This window comes from Nyctereutes procyonoides, unplaced genomic scaffold, assembly GCF_905146905.1.
Source record: "Nyctereutes procyonoides isolate TBG_1078 unplaced genomic scaffold, NYPRO_anot_genome, whole genome shotgun sequence".
In the NCBI taxonomy this organism is placed as follows: domain Eukaryota; kingdom Metazoa; phylum Chordata; class Mammalia; order Carnivora; family Canidae; genus Nyctereutes; species Nyctereutes procyonoides.
Window position 1 is genome coordinate 6,688,712 of NW_026575144.1, and position 17,355 is coordinate 6,706,066.

General features: G+C 38.6%; 1 protein-coding gene across 6 annotated transcripts in view; it reads left to right on the forward strand.

Moving 5' to 3' along the window:
- The window catches only part of ANK3 (ankyrin 3), a 326,326-nt gene that overhangs the window by 109,146 nt on the left and 199,825 nt on the right, over positions 1 to 17,355 (forward strand). For all 6 annotated transcript variants that reach the window (XM_055308774.1, XM_055308770.1, XM_055308772.1 and 3 more), the window contains exons 5-7: positions 6,468 to 6,566; positions 10,920 to 11,105; positions 12,967 to 13,065. In XM_055308774.1, the coding sequence (XP_055164749.1) occupies positions 6,468 to 6,566; positions 10,920 to 11,105; positions 12,967 to 13,065 (384 nt within the window). The remainder of the gene's footprint in view (positions 1 to 6,467; positions 6,567 to 10,919; positions 11,106 to 12,966; positions 13,066 to 17,355) is intronic.

The window sequence follows — 17,355 nt, forward strand, 5'->3', positions numbered from 1 at the left end:
ACTGACCATAAGCAAAGGATCAGGCTTTTAAAACATTTTTTCAAATGTCCCTATAACTTTATACTGGAAAATAACTAGTGTTAAGCTCTGAGAGAGTGGAAGAACTCTTTAACCTATTTTCATTTCCTTTATCCCCCCAAGGGAGAAGAAATAAAACCTTTTTTTTAAACATTTCACACATTCCTGACTGATGTTTAGAGCAGCCATAGTTTTAAACCTCTTTGACAGTGTCAGAGAGATTCTGCAATTGAAATCAAATCCTGACCAGATTTGATTTCAATTTAGACACATTCCCTGGTGATGAGGAAGTGATGGAGAAAAATATGGGCTGTGGAATTCCCTGCCCCTTGCAGCTGTATTTGGCAAGCCCTGCCCCATAGTTCGCAGTGGAGCATGCCCCCTTCATCTGGACACCTGCCCCCATGGGCCGTCTGAACTGCATCATTTTGTGGACAGAATAAGTAATAAGATGGCCACGGAGCAGATGATAATGATAATTCCTAGTAGTAGGTTTTCAATAGGAACTCTTACAAAGAACAACAAGCAATAATGCCATGGAATAGATTAAATTCCATTTAGGTGTCAGCACATAAAACATCACAGGAATATAAATATTCAAGAAAGACAGCATCCCTAAATAAATGACATTTTTATCAAGTAGGTAATATTTAATAGCCAACAAGAAATAGTGTGAAGAGAATCCTTCACCTTCCTTATATAAAAAAACTCTCCTTCTATTGAAAATAAAAATTAAATTGGATAATATCAAGTTCTGATCTTGTAAACTGAAGGTCTGTAAGCTAAGAATTTTTAGATATTACTTTAAATTAATTTTTGTCATTGTCTTGATCTTATGTCTTAATAAGTTAGTTAACTCTTTCTTATATTACTTAACATTCCAGAAATGATTTAGGCCTACCCTGAGAAAGAAATTGGGTTGGATAATTAAATTGTGATTATAAAGAACTCTGCCATGATTAAGTCCTTCATACTTTGTACTAAATACAGCAACAAGGATTACTAGTGTTTGCAATTGGAAAATCTCAAAGTGCCACATCGAACGACATACCTCGGTCTTTTCTCCTTCTCTGTCTTTATTCTGTCATATAGGCACAAACTGTGTTTATAAAGAAGCAAAATATGTTTTAGATAATATTTTACCATAACTATCAAACTATTTTTTTTTTATTTATGACAGTCAGAGAGAGAGAGAGAGAGGCAGAGACACAGTCAGAGGGAGAAGCAGGCTCCATGCATCGGGAGCCCGATACGGGATTCGATCACGGGTCTCCAGGATCGCGCCCCGGGCCAAAGACAGGCACCAAACCACTGCGCCACCCAGGGATCCCACTATCAAACTATTTTAAGTGGACAAATTTTCATAGCAGTATTAACAAAGAGGAGACCTTTGGGGGTTGTTTTCTTAAATTTTTATTTTTTATTTTTTATTTATTTATTTATTTTTTTTTAAAGATTTTTATTTATTTATTCATAGAGACACACACAGAGAGAGAGAGAGGGAGAGAGAGAGAGAGGCAGAGACACAGGCAGAGGGAGAAGCAGGCCTCATGCAGGGAGCCCGACGTGGGACTCGATCCCGGGTCTCCAGGATCACACCCCAGGCTGCAGGCGGCACTAAACCGCTGCGCCACAGGGGCTGCCCTGTTTTCTTAAATTTTTATATCGTATTTATTTAAGTTCTGAATACATTCACATGGTTCTACCATAAAAATGCATGGAAAGACAAAATGAAGGTCTTCCTCCCACTCTTGACCCCCATCTGCCCAGTCCCCACCCATCTCCACCCAGGGGTGAAACAGGTAACTTCTGATACTGGGTTTCTATGGATCCTTTTCAGAAAGAACAAGATCCTTTGATTAAACCCGTGCCTCCTTGGTCTTTCTGTATTTTTAAATGTTTTCTATGGTGGGGAGGTCAGGTCTTGATGAAGTCAGAAAATAGGTATGATAGAGTCTCCCTGACCTTGACCTTATAGCACACCTGTAATCTAACCAATGTTCACAAAAATCAGTATCAGATATAAATCAGTGCCCTTGCCAAATCTACCACCTTGCCCTTACTTGCTCCTCATAATTCAGAGGAGTATTTCATGATGTACACAGGCTGACTGTAGGAACATAGGATGGATAAGAAAAGTTCATGGATGAAATGTAAGCCCTTACTTAAATGGAATAATAAAAGGACTTTATTTTGGTGGATATTGGACAGCATGCTTCAGTCTGATCTATAAAACTGTAGGTCTGCATATTTTCATGCTTTCGATTGCACCACAATAAATGTCCCGAGCAGAAAGTGTTGAAGATAATGGAAAAAAAAAAAAATCAGGTATCAAAGAACATACTTTCTCAATCTTGAGCAGTTCCGCCTTTTGAAAATTGAGTCCAGGGATCCCTGGGTGGCGCAGCGGTTTGGCGCCTGCCTTTGGCCCAGGGCGCGATCCTGGAGACCCGGGATCGAGTCCCACGTCGGGCTCCCGGTGCATGGAGCCTGCTTCTCCCTCTGCCTATGTCTCTGCGCCTCTCTCTCTCTATCATAAATAAAAATTAAAAAAAAAAAAAAGAAAATTGAGTCCATTGTTGATAGAGGGGAAAAAAAAGTAAATTGGTCACCCATATGTTACATTTTGGCCAGCTCTTTGTTTTGGAAATTTCCTAAGTTAGGAAATTAATTAAAAAAAAAAAAAGCAGTGGTGTACTTTTTTTTTTTCTTAGAAAAATAACATTCTTTCTGAAATCTAACCATTCTTCTAATCCAGGTACTATTTTACAAAAAATCATTTCAGCTGTAGGTTGTCCAGTGACAACACATTGAATCATTTGTGCCTTAAGCTTCTTTGTACCAGAGAGTAATAGTAATATTTTTATTCAGTCTTTCCAAAGAATGCTTATAATTACTCCCTAGAAACATAACTAAATAGTGTACATGTGTTCTCATGCCCCTGTTGATCGTTTCTTGATAGGTGAGATTTGTATTAATTGGTGTTATTGGGATTAAAACAATAGAAACTAACTTGAGTGAAAAAGAAAATTTATTGTAATTACATGGAGAACACATAGAATAGGGAGTGAAAGACGCTTTTTGGAAACCTTTGGAAATTAGATAGTCGGGCTAAGAGTAACCAGAAGCTAAGTGGTAAAGTTGCCCTTCAATGTGGTCTCTCCAGATCATTTGAAGGTGGAGAGGCAGGGATTTGCCAGAAAGCAGAATTGAGAAAGATAGAGAGTAGCCCTAGAAGAGCAAACAGAAGATCTTCTGCACATATGCCTAGCCTGTAGTTGAAAAAGAGAAGGCTAATTTGTCTCAAAGACAAGACAAGTGCTACCCACATTTCAGGGAATAGGTAGGTCCCCCAAAGAAAATAGGAGTGATATTGCCAGAAGGGGAAACAGATGCTTGGTAACCAAAACTAAAGCAAAACAAAATAAACACACAAGCCACAGAAGCACTCAAACACTCCCAAAAGGTGGAAATTTCCATTATGGAGGAAAACACCAAAAACATTTTATCACTATGAACAGCAGAAGTAAAATGAGACAATTCAATATATATCAATATATCACGCCATATATTGTGTGATTCCATTTGTCCATTTGTATGAAATGTTCAGAACAGGCAAGTCCATAGAGAGAAGGCAGATGAGTGGTTGCCAGAGGGGGCTGGGGAAGGATGAATGGGAGTGAATACCAATGGTATAGAGTTCCTTTTTGCAGTGATGAAATGTTCTGGAATTAGATAGTGGGAATGGTTGCCCAAGTTTATGAACATACTAATACCCACTAAATTGTATACTTTAGATAGGTGAGTTGTATGGTATGTGAATTATATATTAATAAAAACGTATAGGGATCCCTGGGTGGCGCAGCGGTTTGGCGCCTGCCTTTGGCCCAGGGCGCGATCCTGGAGACCCGGGATCGAATCCCACATCGGGCTCCCGGTGCATGGAGCCTGCTTCTCTCTCTGCCTGTGTCTCTGCCTTTCTCTCTCTGTGTGTGTAACTATCATAAATAAATAAAAATTAAAAAATAAATAAATAAAAACGTATAAAAATGAAAATATTTGAAAGAATGTGACCAGTCTGAAAATGGTCAGCATTCAAGTAATGCAATAGAATGGAAAGCACGAAGAAGAAGAAGAAGAAGAGGAGGAGGAGGAGGAGGAGGAGGAGGAAGAAAAGTAGTAGTAGTAGTACTAATTGTGGAAAACAATTAATTATAGGGCTCAGTCTTGCTGTGATCCTTACCTACATATTATTTTTGAGTAATTGCAGTTCCACACAGTTTACTCCTTACTGTTGTGGAAAGGGCATGTGGAATAATTTGGAAGCTCCAGGTCTGTAAGAACAGTATCCTTTAAACATCAGTACATGGCTTTAGATTATCTTCCTGGGTTATGAAATGTTTGGATCTGGAAGATAAATTTAAGAACAGCCTGCATACATTGGGCCAGAAGCCACATATTTGTAGGTAGACCAGTGCTCCTTACGTAATCTTGAACTACAGCAAAACTCTGCCCTGAAGTTGAGAGAATAATATCTCTTTTCAAAATTTTTCTTAAGAACTTTACTCCTAAAATCTGAACCTTCCATCTAGAAATTTCAGCTGAAGAAGAAAGACAAATACCCAGTAGTTCATGGAGCTATCACAAAAATCCACCCTGGTTTTTATCTTTCTCTTCTTTCTTAATATTTTCAATAGTTTTTTTTCTTTTGTTTTGGTTTTTAAAGGATATTTAACTCAACCAAGGATAAAATGCTCTTTCATTTTAGTCAAATTAGGATAACAAAAAAATAGCAACATAAAGGTAATCCTAAACTACCTTTCAGTTTCCCTCATAGCTCTGGGAAGAGTGTAAAGATGAAACACACCAGGCACATACACACGAACGGGCACACACACATGTGTACACACACATTGTGTTGCAGGTTTTCTATGTTTCATATTTAATGTTGATAAAACCATTCATGATAGAACGGAGTAACAATGATGTTAGTAGCTAGATAATTTAAAGGAAAGAAGCTCGAATGCTGTGTCATATTCTACTGCCTCTAAATTTGTCTCTAATTTTGAGCTTGGCAACTAGATAACCTAGCTTGTTACAACTATGTGTAAAATGGAATAAGTAGAATAGAGGAACTCTCTGATGAATAAAGTATATACACTATGGTAGGTTTGTTACATGACATCACTTTTATCAGCACAAGAATCTTTTTAACTTACTTTTAAATTCTCAGCTAAAAGCCAAAAAAGTGATGTCACCAGAGGCTGAATTATAGATAAGTAAGGTAATCATATAGTAAGTGACGTTTATAATGGTGACCTAAACCTTTTGAATCACAAAAGTTTGAATAATATTTGGTACATTTTATTTAGAATATATTACTTTTATTCTTTGCAATTGCATAATGTACACAATAAACATTTTTAAATATTCAGTTAAATAGAACTGTATTCTGAAAAATTTATTCAAAGAAAATTTGTTATAGTTTGAAAAATATCTGTTTTGATGCATACATTTTGCAATAAGATTTTAAAATATTACATTGACAGCATATGAAAATATTTCATAGATGTGAAATAAATTATTCTAGAGGGCAACCATTCTAGAGGGCAACCATGCATATACAACATATTTTAATAAAAAGCTTAAGATGCAGTGTATACATTCATGTACTTGAATCCAGGTTCTTTGGCAGATGGCCACATTTCAGACAAACATAAATATACACACATAGAGGATGTGTGCACATGTATATGTACATGTATGTATGTGTGTGTGCGTGTGTGTATTCTGAACATGAAAATCCATGTCTTTGCAAAAAAGAATGCAAGGCAGGAAACTTACAAAAAATAAACTACTAATTAAATTTTGTTTTGAAATTGAAGTATATATCCTTTTGCATACTGGTGTTCTTTCCTTTGTTTCAAGTTGCCTCACCTGTGGCAAGTTTGAAGCTATTTGAAATTAATAGAAACCCTTCCAAATTGGGAATTATTTTAGACGCTTAATTTTATGTGAAAGTATTGGACCTTTTATTTAAAAGAGATAATCTTTGAGTGGGAAAAAAACTCATTGGGAAAATGACCAAATGTGTTTTTCTTCATATCCTTATGTCATCTAAGAAAATCCTTTACTCATGGTAGGCACTCAATAAGAGGCTGATGATTAAATAAATGTACTTATTTATCTAAAGTGTATCTGTTGGTGTGAATTATACACTATTAACTATGAACTGCATTCAAGTTATAAATTATAAACTCTAATTTTGAATTACACTATTCTTAATCTGTCATGCTTAGGCTCTCTAATAAATATGAATATCTATATTAAAGCATTATTAAAATTATTATGCATGAACATCTTCTGGAACATATCATATCAGTAAAGTGGAAAACTACAATGGCCCTATAATAAAGCCACAGACAAACATTTTACTTCTTCTTTTGCAGAATGGTTTCACGCCATTGTATATGGCAGCCCAGGAAAACCACCTGGAAGTTGTCAAGTTTCTTCTTGACAATGGTGCAAGCCAGAGCCTAGCCACAGAGGTAAGATATGTTGGTTCTTTCTGTGGGTGAGTTTACATGTTTACAGGCCATTTTGTAAGCCTGGACTTGTAACATGGAGAATCTGTCCCACTAGAGTTTTAGTTAGTCATATACAAATGTGAGGATTCTTCAATGTTTATGAAATACACTAGAAAGTCTGTTATCAATCTTTAAAAAATCTTCCATTGCATAGATACCCTTTCTGCTCTTAAATGCCTGGCTCTACCTTATAATTGAGCTATTTGTTTAATATCTACATATTTGTTTTAGAACATTTTTCTGTTTCTTATAATTTTGCCTCAAAAGCAACCACTTCTTTGAAATATGTTTGTAGTAAGATAAGTTTGAAATCTGTTTTTTCTAAATACAAGTTAGTATAATTATAATCACTGAATTTATGTATTTCTTAAGTTAACTAGATTTAATGCACACTTTTCAGCAAAGCTATTATATGTTTTTAAGTGTTAGGTAAACATAGTAGTGAAGAAAATTTTGTATCCTTGAATCTCAGAGGAGTTATTTTAAAATAAAAACTTACTTAAGTCATTGGGGCTGTTTTAAGTAATACAGTTTATTTTTTAAACTAAACTTAGTGGAAGATTGTGTTCCTTGTGAAGTATATCACTAGAAATCTATTGCTAATATTAAAAGATCAACATTTAAATATTCTCTATTCCTAACAAAACAATGAAAACAGATGCAGGATTATTCCTGTCATAATACTGCTTCTCTTATATTCTGACATGTTTTCCAAATGGCAAAGAAAGATTGCAATAGAGGAATTGCATATAACCTCACCCTGCTTTGAGATCGTGCCTTTTGGGGAAACCACTAAATAAATGAAGAGGCAGTTCACACAAAAAGAAATACAAATGACCATAAATGTATGAAAATATCACATCCTCACTCATAGTCAAAGAAATATTAATTTATTAATCAGTTCAAAAATGAGATCCAGTCTTTCACCAAGGGGATGAGGAACATAATTTGAAGAGTAGAAGAAACTGGAACTTTCCTACACTGTTGGTAAAGTTGATCATTGGTTGCAACCCTTTTTGCAGAACATTTAGCAGTAACTGTCTAAGTTAGAATTCATGTAACTTTTTACTTAACAATTCTGCTTCTAGGAATTTACATCATAGATGTATTAGAGGGGAATACAAAAACGGTATGTGAGAAGTTCATCAGCAGAATTAGTATGAACATTTTTTAAAAACTGGAACGAACCTAAATATGTACCAGTAGGAAACCTGTTTAATAATATTATAATACATAATAAAATGCTATTCAGCATTATCAAAAATGAGGCAAGCCTATACTTACCAATAGAAGAAAATGTCCATAGTATTCTCAGAGGTTTATTTTGAGCCGTGGGAGGCAGATTCACTTTTCACTTTATACCCTTCCATACTGTTGAAGATTTTTATCATGGGAATGTATTGTTTTTATAATGATATTCTTAAAGGTAGGTAAAAAAATAACTACTGGCTGCTAAGAAAAGACCATACATTTGGTAGGCACAGAGCAATGCCTACTTGTTGGATAAGAGAAAAATAAATTCCCATTTTTGGATGGAAATACTAAATAATATAAATATCCTAATGAAAGTTATTTCATAGTACTTTCTTTGCCTATGAAGGACAGGTAGTATTCTTTTAGACTGTGATGAATAGATCACTAAGTATCTCTACTTTAGAAGCAAATGTAAGTTGAACTTACTGCTAAGTGTTTGGCATGATTCTGGTTTTTAAAACCTCTTCTGTATTAACAGTGTACTGGATATCCAATTTTTTCCAGATAGATAGATAGATATATAGATAGATAGATAGATTAATTCCTTTTTTTTACTAGTTAAGATTCTGAATCATGAGGTAAATGTATTTGTTCATTGACCCCACAAGTAATTATTAGGCACCCATTATGTGCCAGATACTTCACAAGGCAGAGAAGGTTTCCATGGAGCTTCTATCATGTTTCCTTTTGGCTTGTATTTTTCTTCTTTAAAAAAATATGTATTTTTAAGAGAGCACACAAGTGGGGATGGGGGCAGAGGGAGAAGGAGAAAATCTCAAGCAGTCTCATCACAGAGCACAGTGCTTGCTGGGAGGCTCCATCTCACAATCCTGAGATTATGCCTGAGCCAAAATCAAGAGTTGGCTGCTTAACCAATTTGAGCCACCCAGGTGCCCCATGTATTTTGTTGTTGTTGTTTAAGAATAACTGCACAGAGTGAACCAAACCATTTAAACTAGGTTTGGAACCAAAATCTGGAGTTGCTAATTTTAGCTATTGACACCTTAGAGCTGGTATCTTACTGTCTTTAATTGGCTTATTGCAGGAAGCACATTCTTATGGGTGCTGATGGTCTCTGCTGCAGTTTATTTTCTGGTGCAAAGGAGTTTCCTTTATGTATAGGCCCTACAGGTTTAAAATTTCATATTAGCAGAAAATACAGCCATTTAGTTTTGATTCAGAACCAGAAGCCGGCTATCCTTTTTACCCCTTAGATTTTGTCCAGGTTTTACAAGTGAGTTGCCACATTCACTTTTAATACACAATTTTCCTTCTACCATTCTATCCTTTAAGAAATGTCCTTTCCTTTTCTTTTGCAAAAGTAATAGATTACATCAATGAGAAACTACGGTAAAAAGCAAAAAGAAGGGAAAGCCACTGGTAACTTTCCCTAGAGGTAACATTTTGTTTATTCATTAAGACCTTTTGGTATGTGTATACAACACACATATTTATCTTTATGAAAATGAGGTCATATATTTGCACAGTTATCTTTCTTTATGAAAATGAGGTCATATATTTGCACAGTTATCTTTCTTATAACATTAAATTGCATTTCTAAACTTTATCCCCTTAAGTGTAAACCCAAGATGTCTTTTTGGTCATGTCTTGGTAGTATTCAGCCTTTCTTACATCTTTCTTAAGGCTGCAGAGAAAGTCCTTCTAGCTATATTAATGATCATCCTTTTCCTCTTTGGGGTTTTCTTGGAAAAGTTGAAAGGGGGCAGATGAAAATTCAGCTGGATCTCGAAGCATGAAAAGCAGACAGAATTTATATATGTAGAGTGAGAAGGAGGACCTAGCATGAGCATAGAAGCCAGGGTAGAAGTAGTTTGCACACCGCAATTGGTAAGGACACAGCAGGAACGGATTTATATAAGAGTTTGGGCAATACTGTCCTGTAAGTGGGGCCAACATTTGCACATCCTTCAATGTAAATACACTGATGTGCATGCACTCAAATAAGTGATAGGAGCCCTTGTCTGGTTGTTCAGCAAGGAAAAGAATGATGAAGGTGGTCTTTTAGGAAGAAGAACAAGACATTAGTAAGCAAGTAATTAGCTTTTCTCTTTCTCCTGTACCGACACCCTTCCACTGGAGTAGTCCTCTATGTGTGGCACCAGGGCTACCAGTATCAAATATCAGGAACCAAGAAAATAAGTAACTTACTTGCCAGTTCTCTAATAAAAATAATTTATAACTGTTCTTCTGAGTACATGACAATAAAAGCATGGGAGAATTCAAATTTGAGCCAGTCGTAGGGTTTTTTCTTCTGTGCTGTTTATTCTACTGTCAGCAACACTGGATCTTCCACAAATTACCTAACCACAGTGAAATCTGTAGCTGTCTTCTCTTTGTGAAGTCCCAGGGCAGTACAATGGGACGACTCAAAACATACAGATCTGAGTGTGTATTTCAATTTGTTCTCGTCATAGTTTGCACAATCCCCATGCCTTCCCCCTTCACTGGTCAGAGAAGCCAAAGACCTTTCTTAAAACAGCAGTCACCTTGTTCATTAGTTAACATGTGCAGATTGGCCACCAGGTGTGTGCGAGGCAACGAGGCAGAGTGAGGAAGCACACAGGCTTCTCCCCTAGTTTTAAAACATCAGGTGAAATTTTTATAGCTTACTTTATTAAGAGCCTTTGAAAAATTTGCCTAGATTTAACCTGAAATATTATTGTTTACAGTACAGTTATTTTTTGGGTATTGAAATTATGGTAACTTTTTCTTCTCTATGCAGTACTTTTATGTAATTTCAGAATTTACCCAAGTAATCTATATCACGTTTTAACAGAAAAAAAAAATCATGAACTTACTATGAATTTTTTATTATTTTCTGCTTTGGTAAATATATAAATATAAATAAAAGTATTTATATACGTGTGTGTGTGTGTGTGTGTGTGTGTGTGTGTGTGTGTCTTTTCGGACACCTGTGTACCTGAATATGCTAGCTTTAACAACCCTAAACAAGAATTGGTCACTTGGTCGCATGCTTATTTGTTAATTAAAAAGAACACGTCCACTCGGGCCAGTCTTGACTCATCTGTTTATTTGCAGGATGGCTTCACACCGTTGGCAGTAGCTTTGCAACAAGGTCATGATCAAGTAGTTTCCCTCCTGCTAGAAAATGACACTAAAGGGAAAGTGCGTCTTCCAGCTCTTCACATTGCTGCCCGGAAAGACGACACGAAGGCCGCAGCCCTGCTGCTGCAGAATGACAACAATGCGGACATAGAGTCAAAGGTGAGGCACGAAGGAGGTGGGCTGCTCATGCCACTCTCCTGTTAGGCGCCCACACCGTAAGAATGCCCGGCCTCCCTCCTGGCTACGCCAAACCCTCACTTCATGGGGAGGAATAAAAACATGTCCAAGCCAGCCAACTGAAGGCACAGCCCCCTGAGCATTTCAAGCTAGGAGGTGACTACAGATCCCCCCACCAGTGCGGGCCAGCAGGGAGGCCACCCCCAAGGTCGATTGATAGGCACCTGCTAGTTTCCTCCCTTTTCACAGACATTTGGAATGTCTCTGACACTTCAGCTCACACACCAGGGTGGAAAATCACAAAGCGCTAACAACAGTGTGCACAAATAAACCTTCGGTTGGTATCTAAGATGAGAGGCAATGCACTGCGTATCAACCAGTTGTGGAGAGCATGCCGGCAGCCAGAGTCCCAGCCGAACATTCTCATTGGCCTTGACGTGTGTTCCTTGAAAGTCTCTGTGAAGGAAATGTGGCATTTGGAAAGGCCATTGTGTAGCCCTTCATTCAGTCTAGCTTTCTTTCTGTGCCTGTTGTACTCCTGTCCTAGCTTCCATCCTCATCACTTAGCTGCCATGAGCTTCCTGCCCTCCATGTCACCAAGAGCAAACTAACCGTTCATTTTTTCCTCCTCTTTGCTTCCAAATGTGTTAACCTAGATGGTGGTGAATAGAACAACAGAGGTATATATACATATATATATATAAACATGTGCATATAATCTATACCTGCATCATCATTCTCCCATTACCTAGTGCTGCTGTCTCATTTCTCTCCCTCCTTCTTTGCATCGCCTCTGTAGGCTAGATACCTGCTTTACTCCCTGCCCCCAAAAGTAGCATGTGCCAGAGAAGATAGTAGTTTGATTACCAGGGCTTTCTGCAGCTGAACCTGGTGTTGGACAGGAAGAATGAGGAATCCTTGAGAATGAAGGATATCGCCAATAGAGTTGTGTGAGATGAAGAGTTTGGGCGCTTTAGATGCTTATCAGCTCTACCTAAAGCTGCAGACAACCCTGTCATTCTACTCATCCAGGACTGATTCTTTGGAGTTCTGCATGACACTTACCCTCAGTGGTGTCAGCAAAATCAAAATTACCTCTGAATGGTACCAATATTCCCACCCCTCCCACAAGACTCAGTGAGATAGCTAGCATGGCTAAGAAGCTTGCTAACAATTTAGAAATGCATCTAGTTCCTATAAGGTTTCAATCTTTGGGGACTAAGTGAATCGCTGCATGTTTTAGCATTTTTCAAGGAAGTAAAATGACCGTGGTATGCCTAAGGTAGAAAACTGTGTTATGGAATAGGCATTTGCTAATAAAGAGACCAGCCTGTGCATTCTTTATAAAATGCAGTCACCCAGGATACAAGACCAATTATAGTTATCTCCCCCAAAATTGCTTGTATCATTAAAATTGGCATTTACTCTACATTGAATATATTAAACAAATTGAATTTTGACCAAGAGTTCCTAATGGACAATTCCATCATCGATAATGAAACAGTGGTACTAATCAAACTTTCTATAAGCTCTGGATTTTTTTTGTCATCCCTATTTTGAGTTTTTGAAATGTTGGCTTCTGTATAGTTCTGCTACTGGATTACTAAAATTATTCAGTCTGCACCCTTGGTTCCTTCCTAGCTATTCCTCTGCCTGTGAGTGTGGCGTTTATTTGAAACCCTATGAACAATTGGCACTAATTGAAAGAAACCTAGTACAGAATGGAATGTGGACCTCAGCATATTTTGCTTCCTCACTTTTATTTGGGCAGGGTTATGGTATTAACGTGTCAGACGAGGGGCTGGCAGGAGTCAATTGAATGTCTGCTATGTTTTCTTTGCAGAGTGGCTTCACTCCGCTCCACATAGCTGCTCACTATGGAAATATCAATGTAGCCACGTTGCTGTTAAACCGAGCGGCTGCTGTGGACTTCACTGCGAGGGTAAGAGCAAGGCAGTATGATCTGCCCTGAAAGCATGTGAAACAATTCTCTCTCCTTGCCCAGCATGAGGAGGGGGTTGAAACAGCTGACCTCTGAGGGTCCTACCTACTAGTCAGTGAAAGCTGTGATTTTTCTAAGTCTCCTACCGTATTTTCTGGCTTTTATACAGGTGTGCCTGTTTCCTAACAGGAAAAATAAGCCATAGTCATAGGGTGGAGAGCAGTGGAGGCAGAGGGAACATATACAAGTGGATATGTAGAAGATGTGACTCAAGGAACCATGACTGGGAAGTACAAACCCTTCCCCAAGTAGAAACTTCTGAGACTGTTAGAAATAGGTCAAATGGCACTAATAGTGCTTCAGCTAGCAGAGTCTCGACCTCGGAGATGGGAATAGGGTGGAACATCTGGATGAGACCCAAACCTCACAACTGCCAAAATAGAGACCGTCTTCTGCTTTCATTGTCTACCCTCTATGTTCTTTCCTAACAAGTAGCAAGATTATGGACCCTGGATATGTTCTCTATACCCTGTGGACCACTGGGTAGCAGCTCAGCCATCCAGAGTAGTACCACTCTGAGTGTAAACACCTGTCTGATGCTAGACCTGATCATGAGAAACCTCATCAGAAGAAGAAATGAAATGAAGCAGGATAGGGAGCAGCCCAAAAGTGTGGGCTCAGGATTCAGATCCCTTGTGTTCCAATTTTGGCTTTACATTTTCTTGGTGCCCATCTGTTTCCTCATTGATAAGATGAAACAGTGTGAATTATGAAGTTAAATAATAAAGATAAAATAATATCACCGCTCCCTCACTGGGTCACTGGGAATTAAGAGACTGCATGTAAAGCACTGAGCACAGGGCATGACACATCATCGGCAACAGTGGCATCAGCACTGGGATTTCAAATGGAGCAGGAGGAGACTGGAGAGAGACCACATCCTAGTACCAGCATTTGCCAGAGCAGTAGAAGTAATACCATCTTTGAAGCTACTCCTGCATGGCAGATGCCAGGCTAAGCATATTTATCTCATTTACTTGAATATCAAAAAAAGTGTTATTTACCCCTGTTTTAGAGAAGAGGAAACCAAAGCTTGGCAATAAGAAGTGGCTGGTCCAGGATCCCAGGCCCAGCAGATTAGGAAGGGCAGGATTTCTGCCCCAAAGCTCCAAGCTGCTCCAGTCCTGTCTCCCTCACGTGACTTTAGGTGTTCTTTCTCCCTTTTCTCTTTTAACTCATTAGTTCTATAAAAATTAATAAGAACTCCTATTGTACTAATATAAAAGCTATTTCCTGCCCTCTTTTCATCGGTTGCAGAAACCCTGTATTGGTTTCAGTGACTCAGGAGTGCCCATCAGCTCATGTCACTGCAGAGCTGTGTTCTTACTGCGTGATGTGTGTCCAGCGGAGTCAGTGACATGGCTGACCTGCAGCCCAATTTGACATTTTGAAGGATGAAGTTAAGCATCCGTCTTTCACAGGGGCATATCACTGCTAAAACTGAAGTTCTTGTCTCGACGATGCATTCTTCGGGTTTTATTTCTGTAATTCACAGTATAATGAAAACCTCATTAAGTCACATCTTCTAATTAGGACATTTGGAAAATTTATGTCAGGGTGCCGTTTGAAGTTTGTCCTCCTGCCATTGTTCAGAAACTTCCTGATGCTGCTGAAAATAAGAGATGGGGGCAATGTGTAAGGACTTTAAGAGGACAAATTACAGTATTTCCAGACTCCTTCAAGCAATTCCAAAGCATCCGTTTACATTAAGACAATGAATGTGCTAATTACAAACGAATGCTAATTCATCGATTAAAGATCAGTGGAGATTGCAGACCTGTGTTGTTACCATTGCCTGTGGTTTAAAATAATCGCACTGTGCTTTTGTTTAAAATATGCTAAAATTCAGCCTTTTTACTGATTTACAAAAGCATTTTCTCCAGTCATCCCTAATTAATGAAGCCTACCTACACTCTGAGCTGAAGGCTGTGGTTTAAATTCGATTGTACTTCGTCGGAGGCCTGTGCGGTCACTTACACCCCGATACTCTAGGCTTCCCTCCGCGGTTGGTGATTGATGACTGGCTTTAGGACGTCTGAGAAGAACTAGTCTTCATAGACAGCCTAAAGAAATCCATTTTAGCTTCCGAATCTCTAGCAATTCTATTACCCAGGAACCCAGCATATCTGCACTTTGGTGCTGGGGCCTCTTCCAGCCGGTTTCAGTTGGCTCTTTCTGTGTCACGGGTCCCTTGGGGGTGTGGCAGAAACAGCAGCTGAAAATAAGATGCCCCGGAACACAGATGGGAGCAGCTTTTACCTGGTCAGAACAATAAAGGAAGGATCATTAAGCCCTGCTTGCTAAGAACTAGCTGCAAATCATAACCATAAATCATATGTCTCAGGAACCGGGTCTGAACGAGCTGTTGATGACATGGTTAGAGGTAAATGAAAAAGCAACAGTGGCCCTTGTTTTTGGGGGCTGTGATTTCTGCTCACTGGCTGGGACAGAGTGAGGAGAAAAGCAGACAAAGCCTCGTAGTTCCCTGTGGGCTGAGGACATGACCTAGACAATGGCTACCTTTTAGCAGGGAGAGCTGGTGGATAGGAACAAGGACAGCTCTTCTGGAATCCTTTCCCACATGCGGTAGATGTGCGTTTCCAAAGCAGATATGAGGCAGAATCAAACGTGGTGTGGCTAAAGGGAGTACACAGCAGAACAGATTGCTTTCTGTGCTTCTCTGCAGGGGTAGCTAACATATGCATCAATAAAACAGATCCTCACCAATGGCGAGCATGTACCTCTGTCTTGGCAATTCTGATAACCGATTTATAGCATGCTTGCCTGTTTACTCACCTTTCCTTGATTTTTATTGTGATGTCAGTTTTGATTTTTGTATTATAATTTTGTGGTGTATATGTAAGATACCCCATGTGACATCTTTAATATTTCCTTTTGGATTATCCATGAGTGAGACTCATGTGTCCTCTGCAGGGAATTAATGGCATGGCTGTTGCACGCTTCATTGCAGCCTTTGCATTCTTCATCCCGTGAATTGAGTCTGCTGACATGGCACCTACACCGTCAGAATTTATGCCTGACCCCTGCTCTCTTAGCAAATCATTCCTCTCTCTTGGGGGAGAGAATGTAACTAAGACACACCAGAGCTGCTACTGATTATCATTCCTGTAAGGAACATTTTGCACTGGAGTAACTGAAGGCCAAATTATTGTGTGGATGCCTGCAAAGTTCCTTTATTGACTGAGATAGATTAATACTTTGCTGGCTAAGAGTTTTCTCATCAAATATAATGGACCACCCAACTTAATCTTCTCTCTGTCATTGGCTTTTCTCCTGTAAATGATTATTCAACTCCCCATTTGGAGAAGATAATTGAAGAAAACATCCTTATATTGGCCCTACTATTTAGTACTTTTTGGTTTTGATCTCTGACAGGAATTAGGGATTTCTGTGTTTGAGTGTTGTACTGCATTTGTTTCCAAAAGGATTTCAGGTGGCTTGCAGATTAAATGTATACAAATTAAGATATCTAAGGATGAAACAGAAAAAGCAAATGTTACCAAGCAGCTGGAATGAACCAGTGAATACAACTAGACAGCAAATTTAGGCCTTACAGGCTTTGATATATGTAGTGGAAGGGAAGCATGGATTATATAGTTTTCATTTTCTTGTCAAAGGAAATCTTATAGTTCTCTATAGAGACAATTTTTGTATATGTGAAGTAACTCTAATATGATTTTTATTGTGTGAATTCTTCTTTTAAGAACAGTGAGTTTGGGCAGCCTGGGTGGCTCAGGGGTTTATCACCGCCTTCAGCCCAGGGTGTGATCCTGGAGACCCAGGATTGAGTCCCATGTCAGGCTCCCTGCATGAAGCCTGCTTCTTCCTATGTCTCTCTCTCTCTCTATGTGTCTCTCATGAATAAATAAATAAGATCTTTTTTTAAAAAGGCATTAAAAAAAGAACAGTGAGTTTTATGGTTGACAATACCTTTAATGACTATATTTCAAAAGGCTCAATTCCAACTGCCCCATCCTGCCTCTTGACACTAAATCTGGCTGTGAAGGCACCTGGCCCAGAGAGGCTGAGGGATTGTGGCTCAGGTACTTAGCTTAATGAGATTCTAATTGTGTGTGATAGAACTTGGCATGCGTGTCTCAGATCACTGACTGGTTAACTTGTCTATTGGACTGCCTTTCTTAAGGTTATCAGATGTTTTGAACAAGATTTTGGCAGGTGCAGGGCCATATTCGAACTCAGTTAAGTCAT